The 11,152-nt window shown below is 34.9% G+C and overlaps 2 protein-coding genes across 2 annotated transcripts; one reads left to right on the plus strand and one right to left on the minus strand.

The window, feature by feature from the left end:
• Positions 1-339: 339 nt before the first annotated feature.
• LOC114711245 (flavonoid 3'-monooxygenase-like) lies at positions 340-2,261 on the plus strand. The gene is made up of 2 exons (XM_028895612.1): positions 340-1,428; positions 1,536-2,261. Exons 1-2 carry the CDS (start codon positions 514-516, stop codon positions 2,169-2,171), a joined length of 1,551 nt encoding a protein of 516 aa, XP_028751445.1. The 5' UTR covers positions 340-513; the 3' UTR covers positions 2,172-2,261.
• A 5,919-nt stretch (positions 2,262-8,180) lies between these two features.
• On the minus strand, positions 8,181-10,679 carry LOC114711246 (serine/threonine-protein kinase RIPK). Its single transcript, XM_028895614.1, has 4 exons — positions 10,152-10,679; positions 9,394-9,529; positions 9,169-9,305; positions 8,181-9,083 (listed from the first exon to the last, which is right to left on the minus strand). Exons 1-4 carry the CDS (start codon positions 10,530-10,532, stop codon positions 8,415-8,417), a joined length of 1,323 nt encoding a protein of 440 aa, XP_028751447.1. The 5' UTR covers positions 10,533-10,679; the 3' UTR covers positions 8,181-8,414.
• Positions 10,680-11,152: the final 473 nt, after the last annotated feature.

Consider the following 11,152-nt stretch of genomic DNA (forward strand, 5'->3'; position numbering starts at 1 on the left):
TTCTGGGTTTAGTTTAGTTTCATTTGTTCTTCATTTCATTTTTAGCGCTATTGATGGTTTTTCGCTTGGCTACGATATTCATTGGCTCCATACGAGTTTTCTTGAGCTAGTAATAGAAATACATCCCCTTTTACTGCCTAGAAGCCACAAAAAGATAACCGCTACGGACAAGATAAGATTTGGTGAAAAGATATCAATATATTGTTAGGGCCCCCACTTCAAAAAGCAGCACATGGCACTAATAATTGATGAAGATCAGACAATAATGATAATTAAAGTGAAGCCTTAAAAGTCACAATGAAAAGAAAAGAGAAAAAGAGAAGATGACGAGCAGCACAGAACACTTTCCTCCGACCTGGCCCTTCGGCTTCTCATTACCGTTCTCTACTGGAGAAGACAGAGAGAGGTCAACAACTAATGATGAGCTCACAATTATATAAGGGCAGATTTCGAAAGACCAGGCCGATAAACATGGCTGACTAGCTCTTGCCTAATAAAACGCTCAGTATTTTCATGGAGTTTTCTTCTTGGTTTTCCATAGCAGTGTCATGTCTTGTTCTTATTTCCTTAGCCATCATCACAAAACTTCACTTCCGGAGACCAAACCCTAACCTTCCTCCAGGTCCAAAACCTTGGCCGATTATCGGAAACCTAAACCTAATCAGCGAGCTTCCTCACCAGTCCCTTCACAACTTGTCCAAAAAATATGGTCCCATCATGCGCCTCAAGTTTGGATCCTTTCATGTTGTTGTTGCTTCTTCCAGTGAAATGGCGGAGCAGTTTCTGAAAACCCACGATCACGTCTTTGCCACCAGACCCCAAACTGCTTCGGGCAAACACACTTGTTACGACCATTCCAACGTCACTTGGGCTCCTTACGGGCCACAGTGGCGTCTAGGTCGTAAGATTTATCTCACAAAGTTGTTCAGTTCAAAGGGACTTGAGTCTTATCATGAGATACGCGCACAAGAGAGACACGCGTTTATGTCTCGATTGTTTGCTGTTTCGGGGAAGCCCGTTGTTCTGAAAGACCATCTCTTCCATTTTACTCTGAGTGTAATTAGTAGGATAGTGATGGGGAAAAAGTATTTTAGTGAGTCGAAGGTGGAGGATGATGAGGAGTTTGTGGTGTCACGTGAGGGGTTTCAAGAGATGTTGGAGGAGTTGTTTTTGCTTAATGGGGTGTTCAATATTGGGGACTGGATTCCTTGGTTGGGATTCTTGGATTTGCAAGGCTATGTCAAGAGAATGAAGGATCTGAGGAAGAGATTTGATAGATTTTATAAGCATGTTATTGATGATCATATGGCTAGAAGAACCCAGATCGGCTTTGTGCCCAATGATTTCTTGGATTTCTTACTGGGTTTGGTTAAGGATCCTTCTCTTGAAGTTGATTTCACTCTTAACGGTGTCAAAGCCTTCGCTCTGGTATTAGTGTTCTTTTCTCTTACTCCTAAATATGATCTTCTGCGTTCATATAATTTGGCTTGAAAATAATAGTTTTGTGTGCTTGATTTACTGATAATAATGATCAGGACCAGATGGCTGGAGGGACAGATACAGCAGCAACGACAGTGGAATGGGCAATGTCAGAGTTAATGAAGAATCCCAATATATTAAAGAAGGCAAACGAAGAAATTGACAGAGTGGTGGGAAGGGGAAGATGGGTTGAAGAGAGTGATATCCCAAACCTTCCATACTTAAACGCAATCATTAAAGAAACACTGAGGCTTCATCCTGTGGCTGTGCTTCTTGCACCACACATGGCTCTTGAGGACTGCAAGGTTGAAGGCTATGACATCAAGAAAGGAACAATGTTGTATGTGAATGCTTGGAGTATTAGCAGAGACCCTTCAATATGGGAGTGTCCAGCAGAGTTCTGTCCAGAGAGATTCTTAGGGGAGAAGAAGGAGATTGATTTCAAGGGACAGAACTTTGAGTTCCTGCCCTTTGGATCCGGGAGAAGGATGTGTCCGGGTTATAAGCTTGGATTGAAGATGGTAAGTTCAGGCTTGGCCAACTTGTTGCATGGATTCAATTGGAGACTTGCTGATCAGAATATGAAGCCGCAGGATTTGGACATGGAAGAACTTTTTGGGTTGGCAACTGTGAGAAAGTTCCCGCTTGTTGCTCTGGCTGAGCCTAGACTCCCCCAATATCTATTTAACTAATTATTTGTACTAAAGAGTGGCACACACATAGATATACATATACATATATATATATACACCCCATCTCCATTATGTCTATCTCTCTTCAATTATGTGTGGAAGAAAACTATCAATGTGGTTCTTGTTTATGTCATCTCTATTCTTGAGCTATATTAATCACATTTCTTTGTAAGGGAATGAAAGGTTAAGAGAGAGATGCACCTTTAAGACGCGAGATATATATTATGAAGTCATGTTTCTTTATATTGTCTCTTCTCTCTCCTTAATTTCAAATATGTCTCATTTAGATCGATTAAATGTTAACAACTTAGATATATAGTATTTTGTAATGTAATTATTTGATATTCAATTTTATTGTATCCTATTTAAATATTGTCAGAACTGATCGAAAGTATCTCAATCACCATGATTTTTTTAATTCACAATATTTGAGACCTCAATTTTTTTTTTTTAAATGCTGGAGTTGAATCCCTTTCACTTTTTTTTTTTGGCCAACTACTGTTAAAAGTTGGCTATCGTATCTTTAAAAAAATGTTGTTGAGATATATACCCTCTTCAATGTGTTGTAAATATAACATATTTTAATTAAACATCCTAACTAATCAGCTTAACTCCTATGATTAACAATTTTATTATGATAATTTTGAAATTTTACGATAAATAATTTTTTAACTAAATTTCTTAATTAATTTACAAAAAGTGATTAATTGAAGCTTATATACAAAGGATATGAAGATAGAGTGGCTAGGCCTAGACAACATAGAGTAACTCCTCTGATTAATAGCATGTCACGGTTGCCAGATGACATATAGTAATTTAAATTACATTTTACTCTGTTTGATTGACATAAGATAATGGTCTTTTCCCATAGAAGAAAGAGTGGCTCTCTATTGTGGTATGAATAAATCAGCATCTTAATTTACCGTCATATCAGATCCCTGATTGCCTAATAAATAATTCAAGAAATCGATACCAATGAATACACACACACACACACACACACACACACACAAACACATGAGAGAGAATTGTTGTGTTGTGCCTTTCACACATTTTTCCACAAAGAGCGCGCGCGCATAGACACACACACACAGAGACATTAATAAAAATAGTTTAAAATTTAAAAGTATTAAATTTGTTATGAAATTTAAATGATTTTTAACATTATCTTTATTAACTACATTAAACGCCAGTATCATATTAATTTATAATCTTTCTTACTACCCATATTAAACATGGGCATATATAAAAAAATATTTAATACTTATTAAAACCATTAAGAAATCTTTAAAAAAAAAACTAAAAATACTTTCTAGAGGTTTCCCATAATAAGAAGCAAAATTGTCAAGCTCATAAGTTTAAACAAATTTGTGATAGGGTTTACTTTTATTATAAGTAGATACTGACATTACATAATTAAATAATTAAAATATAAAAAACAACAACAATTTTATTTAAATATATTTTAAATCCACATAATTAAAATTAAATCCATCAAAGTTCATAATTGACCATATTTAACAAAGAAATTTCTATGCAATTCATATGTAAAGTCAAGACACAACCAAATTCAAAAATTTAGTATGAATTTAAGGAGTTGACATGATTTTGTAAACTAAAAACATAAAATCAATAATTAAACTCATAAATTTAACTGAGTTTAAAAACGAGTCCAAATGATTTTGTAAATTGAATACGTAAAAATATTAAACTTGAAATGTGAATTTGTGAGTTTGGTAACAATGATAAGGAGTGTATATATTGCTGTTTAGTTATCCAATTATTTACCTTCTTTTGCAAAGTTTTGCACTTATTGAGGCTCGATTTGATTATTAATGCGATGTGTCATACTATTAATTGACTAGCGTTGCTAATAATGTAACAGAGTTGTATGTGCTTTTGTGCCTTTCATCCTCCTCAATTTCTTGTGCTGATTTGCATATACAGATGTGCCAACGTTTCTGTTCCTTTCACCATTATTATCAGTCTATCTGATGAGAGCTGTCAAATCTTTGTGAAAATGATTTAACTTTAAAAGGTTATCAAATAATAAGATATCTTATGGATCATTTAGGTTTTATATATGTGCAATTTTATTACTTCTAAATCGATCAAAAAATGTATTTGAATCCCAAGAAAAATATTGTTTAGCTGGATTATATTAGAAGTGACAGCTAAGTACTTAACTGGTATACTTCTATGTAGCTGGCACAAGGAGGAAAAGATTTCAGATCGTGCAAGTATGCAACTCTGTAATATGTATAATATGAAGTCAAAATTCACAATAGATCTTAGTACCTATTGAAATTAATTTATTTTAAATTATTTTAAATTATTACGAAATTAACTACGAAGAGTTTTATCTAGTAAGGCACGAAAAAAAAAAATTAAATTGGACCTCTTGCTTTTCAAACTCCAAGATCAAGTGAATAAACAATGTATTTTATGAATGCAAATTCTTCTTAGATTCGAAAATAATTAAGTTATTGAAAATTTTTGGATATGAAGGTGGCCTGCGGCTGTATGCTGCTGGCTGCTTCATAAGGTATATTTATTATTTATTCACTGATTTTCCTTCATAAGGTAGCAAAGTTAGTAAATATTATACGGAATTTAAAATGAGTTGTACTATGTTTAACTGGTAAACAATTTAAGACTTTATAAATTTCATATTATATATAAATATATAAAAATTAAATTATATCCCGATTAATATATAATTGTATATCAAAGGATGGGAAGCCTGCAATAAAAAGCCAAACAAGGCCTCCCCTTGACTCAGTCAACCAAAGGAAGACTGCGATAATAATCTGGACGGTGTTTGCGCGTTGTGCTGTCCCGCATAAAAGCACATAATTGTTTTAATATTTGATATTTATTACTTCCTCGGGTCTTAATTATAAAATCTCGTTTGTAAACTATGAGTAAAGTCTTATGAGATCGGAGGCAATAGTATTTAAGTAATTGTGTTAGAAAAATTAGATGTTCACTAAACAAACAAAGAAAATTGAAACTAGATATTTCTTCTAGCAAAACAGGTTCCTATGATTCCATGAGACTAGCTCAAATTATTTTTTAAAAATGAAGTGATGTCTGAGTAAATATTTAATTAATTTAAGGTTAAAATATTTATGCTATATATATAAAAAAAAATCACGTGTGTGTTTATATCGTGAAGGCTCTACTCAAAGTTGCTTTCACCGTTAAACAGTCACTTCATATGGCGGGAAAAAAAAAGAGGTTTATATTAAAAGTTGATCCAAGAAAAAGAAAATTTTTAAAGTCCGCATTCATCATACTTTTAAAATCCATATAATTTCTAAATGCTTTGTTAAAATTATTTATAAATAAATGTTTATTTATAGAAATTTAATTACACACACATAACATAGAACAGCATTACGATAAATTTCATGTGAACTTTACTAAAATTAGACCTATTCTTCAGCTATATCAAAAATATTATTTAGGAGCAAGTTAGGCTCAGATCACACTCTGTATAGCATAGTTTTTATTCTTTAGAAAAGTGTATATTTAAGTTTTACAATACACTACATCCGGTCCTAATTATAATACGTGGTTTGTAGCCTACAGACAAAATCTTATAATTAAGACCGGATGTAGTATATACTACCTCCGGTCCTAATTATAAGACCCAGTTGACTTATTTGAGGAGATTAAGGAAATAAGTTAAGTTAGTTATTTGTAATAAATAAGTGTTGTCATTCCTAAAATATCCTTGCTAATTAAGTATATTGGCTAGAACTATCATTATTAAAAGGATTATCTTGGAAAAAAATGTATAAATATGAGAGACAAAATGGATTGGGGTCTTATAATTAGGACCAAACAAAAAGTCAAACGGGGTCTTATAATAAGGACCGGAGGTAGTATTTACCAGAAATATGAGCTCTCTCTCTCTCTCTCTCAAATAAGTAAATAAATCAATAAATGCAACAGTCATTAGACTATTGTATCACCCCAGCTTCTCTAGCATAGTCTGGGATGTTGAAAAACACAAATAAGAATGTCTAAATCAATCTCTTTAGAGTGATATATATGCGCACACGGCATGCGTGGTTAGTGTGTCACTTCAATAGTTAAGGCAAGTTCGCTTTCAAATTGTGTGTCACAAGAATTTAACAATTAAAATCTCAATTCAATTCACAATGTGAAAGCTAATTTAATTACAAACTCGATCGGGTTAGGGATAAGCAATCATAGTCTTGCACTAGCAGACATTCTAGAAGTCTACGTACTGTCCATCTGTATTGGAGTTAGGTATATACATGGTTTTACATGGCGAAAGTTGAATATTTAGTTGCACGCGTTATGAATAAAGATAATTCTTAATATAAATTATTAAATAAAGAGTATTTTAGAGAAATTAATCCCTTTTTTTTTAATAAAAAACTTTTTTTTGTTACTTACTAATAAGATTCTCACAAGGTTGATAGATTAAGTATCCACACGCCATCACTATTCTAAATACCCTTCGCAACTCCCCCACAAATTGCACTTTCCTCATTAATAGACAGTCGAAAATTCATCTGTAAAATTTGAAAAATTCTTGAAAATACACTTTAATTCATTTTTTGAATTGCACAAGCTAGGAGGACTTATATAGATAATAATATTTAAATTATAAAATGTCAGGGTTTTGACATTTTCATAAATACCTGTTCGAATGTAAATATTATTTATTAATTACTTAACGATGCCACTAGGCGGGACAAGGCTAGTTCGACAGTATTTTGGTCATTTAGCATATATTAGAAATGACACTCTAATCTCTTGGGAGTTAGGACTTATCTATAGCTAACCAAACTTGGGACATCAATTTGTGATTAATTAGTTGCTTAAATTTTATCTTATTTTTTAATAAGAAGCTTAATACAAGTATGATATATTTATTCTACATCCGCAGAAATTGAGAAGCAAGAATAAGAATATTTTTTTTTAATTGGATTTGCTTCTTCTCAATAAATAATTACTATTGGTCGCACTCAACAAGATTTCTTATCTAATTGTTATCGTTCACGCATACACACACTATTAAAAAAAAAACAATTTATAAGCAAACAGTGACTATTTCTTTGAGATGAAAAGGAGTAAAAAATAATAATTTTTAAAATGAATCCTGATGTACGTATCTGTATATATAATCATTTTAAAAATCCAGAAGCAATTATTCAATATATTCAAAACGTGTTTATTTATGGGATCAGCATGACTTAGAACAAAATATAATAATAGAGAAAATTGGGGGGCAAATCCTCTATTACAAATTTTATTGGCGAGAAGGACATCATAGATTTTTATATACAGAAAGTAATGGCACTATGTAAATTTTGTCCAGACAAAGTACTGATTTTCTGATATAGGTTTTTTTTACCAATAAAATGTTCAATTGAGAATTATTTTCTAATTTTTTTTCAAAATGATATTGGATGAGATAAAAAATTGGTAACGCTTCAGCAACGACACACATATACACACACATTTAGTGACATACCAGTCCCAGTGATGAAGACGGTTTAGCATGCATTTTATTTTTTACGCTGCTATATAAGCCATATTTGATTGTGCATAAACAAAGGGAGAAGGAAAAGAAGTGGATAAAAAATTTAATTAAGAAATGATACATTTTTACTTTCTTTTTTTTTTTGGTTTTTGTCGATCACTTTAACAAAGATCATTTAATTAGTGAAGAATATTCATTTAGATTATAGAGCGGCATGTTGATCACCGATTCCCCATTTTGTCTCCATGTAGGTTGGTCAAATCGCTCAGCTGTATCTCAATCTCATTGAACATCTCTGTTTAACAAATCCGAGTTTGGTGACTCTCCACATATAATATTCTCTGAACCGGTCACCCTCTGACATATGGCCCAGTCAAACATAATCAATTTTTCTCCAACCAAACACAAGAATATCAAGTAATTAAATAAAACAATGAAAAAATATTATTGATAATAATTCATAATTAACTACTCAAGCATGCATGTTCACCATGCCCGCTGACCACGTCAACTCCAATTTCTTTTTGCTTTTGTTTTTAATTGTATATTTTGCCTTTCAAAACATCATTACACTTAGCCTGGCAAAATTTCTTCACCAAGAAAACATCAAACGCTCTCTTGACTGAAATATACAAATTAATAATAAAAACATCTCTATGTACAATAATGTCGATCACGCTCTTTTCTCTTTCCCATTCATTTTCCATGATTATTTTCTATCAGGCTCCCCTGGCCTTATTGTGGCGTGAATTCGGTGAGTTCGAGCCACTTGCACTTGACGACGAGCTTCCGTTCCTGGACTGTGAATTCGCCGACTGATCTGGCGGCGACGTGGGTGATCGCAGAGGGTGTTTGTGACGACGATGATGATTCTTTCTCTCTCTTGGCGGTGGCTCGCTGCAATCGTTAAGATCGCCGGCGGGAACAGTGTAGACGAAGGGCGCGATGGGGACGTCGTCGAAGTCCTGAAGTGGCTCCAGGGTCTTGACCACTTGGCTCATGGTTGGCCTGTTCTTAGGCCTGTGGCTCAAGCACTGGTAAGCCAATGCCGCCGCTTTGGCCGCACCCATCTCAGAGTATTGAGCTTCAAGTCTAGGGTCCATGATCCTTCCCAGCTTCCTTGTATCGTGAAGCATCGGCCTTGCCCATTCCACTAGGTTTTGTTCTCTGGCCGGCCTGGTTTTGTCCACCGATCTTCTTCCTGTTAGAAGCTCTAACAGAACCACCCCGAAACTATAAACATCACTCTTTGATGTCAAATGACCCGTCATGACATATTCCGGAGCCGCGTAGCCTTGAGTTCCCATGACTCGGGTCGACACGTGGGTGTCGTCTCCCTCGGGGCCATCTTTTGCCAACCCAAAATCAGATAGCTTTGCATTGTAATTCTGAAGAATGACACGAGCTTCAAATGGTTAGTGAATATTATTGGACAGAAACTATTATAAGTAGTCCTAGCTATATGACACTCACTGAGTCTAGTAAGATGTTTGAAGCTTTGAAATCTCTGTAAATGACTGGTTTGGCTGCTTCATGAAGGAAGGCTAGACCTTTTGCAGCTCCCACTGCAATCTTCATTCTTGTTGACCATGGCAATGATACTGAGTATCCTGTAATTAATTGCAGAAAATGAATAAGTTTGAGTTGATCAAGAAAAGGAAATTATATATGAGATATATACATAGATAGATATCTTACTTCTGAAGAGCTGATTCTCTAAGCTGCCTCTGGGCAGATATTCATAGACCAGAAGCCTGTGTTCTTCTTCGCAGCAATATCCAATCAGTTTGACGAGATGTGAGTGTCTTAGTTGGCCCAGAAAAACAACTTCCGTCTGCAATTTGATTTTAAAAAAAACAAACAATAGAGGGTCACTGCTCGCTGTCCGAAAACGATTCCTTAAACATAATACTATTCAATCTATTCAATCATGGCGGCACAAAAATAATGGACACTAGTATATTTTTTTAAGATTTTTGAAGGAAAAAAATGAGGCTGGCTTCAAACTTCGATACATAGAATTTCCTGATGCTTTTGATCACAAATTTTTTTAGTTGGGTTTACATATTTAAAACCAGACAGTGTTGCTTTTTTAATTAGTTTTTGAAACTTTCTTATTCCATCCTCTCACTCGCCATCTTACCAAAATAATATTTACATGCTTGGCGCTGTTTACTTGAAGTTTTTGCATAATTAAAATTTATTCAACCTATACTTGGAAATGTGACAATAATATATCTATATTGTATTGCTTCTTTAAAAATAAAAATATGAATATTATCTGTTTATCCATTATTCTCTTTCTGGCATTTTCATTAGCTGTAAGGCACATACATAAAGCGCACACAATAATTGAAGGTGAAGAAATAATGAAAGTTATTTTGGAATGTAGCGAAAAAGTTAAAACAGGTAAAAAAAGGTGGGGAAAAAAAAGAACAAAGAAAGAAAGAACTCACCAACCACTCCTTGTGGCCCTGAGAGCCGTCCAGGTTCAAGAGCTTAACGGCGACGGTCTGAGCCTTGAGACCCGGCCGGAGCTTGTCGTCGATGAAGCCTTTATGCACGGGTCCGAACCCACCTTCTCCGAGAAAGTTACCGGACGAGAAACCCTGAGTGATCAGCTTCATCTCCGCCAGCGAAAACACATACAGATTCGATCCGGCCAGCGACACCGACAGATCCTCAGACAGCGACGCGCTGATCGGGTTGCTCAAATCCGACACAGAAACCCAAGGGTACGAACTCTGCTTGGTGGCCACCACCTTGGCCTTGTAGGCCGGCACCGCCGCCTGACCCTCCCCCTTGAAGCAACTCCCAAATATCGAGCTCAAACCCATACTATAATCTTAATCACCTCTCGTCGACCGTCGTCAATCTACAATCTCACATATATATATATATCTATATATGAAGCTCGTAGAAAATGAGAATGAAAGTTTGATCTTTTCTTCTGGTAGTTTCTTGCGAGTGTTTGATCTTATGCCCCAAGTCTGTGGCCGTGCCTGTGTATATATAGGAAGGAAGAAAATGGGAGGGGCAGATATTGATGTGAGAATTGTTTAAGGTTAAAACGAGTGAAGAGTATTCTAATCCGATGAAAGTTGGTTGAGGGGGAAATGACGAGGGTGCCCCTGGCGCCCTCCTTGACTTTGTAGGCTTCTGTGCTGAAAATTTTGAAAAAGCAAACAAAGCATAGAGAGAGAGAGGGAGCTTTGAGGATGTGACGATTTTATTTTGCCGAAACCCACTTTCCCGAATGCTTCCTTTCATTTTCTAAAGGCGGATGGGGTTAAAGTCATGCATAATTCCAAAACGTGCCTCATAATTTCGCTTCCGTATTTTGAAAATTCTGCCATTTTAATTAATCTAAAATGTTAATTTCAAGAGACATAGAAAAACATTAATGCGAAAAATTAGCAAGCCTTCTCTTGCATCATTATTGGGTCATATGTTCTAG

Source organism: Neltuma alba, unplaced genomic scaffold (genome assembly GCF_004799145.2).
Source record: "Neltuma alba isolate B1F8T4 unplaced genomic scaffold, ASM479914v2 tig00011285_pilon, whole genome shotgun sequence".
Taxonomy (NCBI): Eukaryota; Viridiplantae; Streptophyta; class Magnoliopsida; order Fabales; family Fabaceae; genus Neltuma; species Neltuma alba.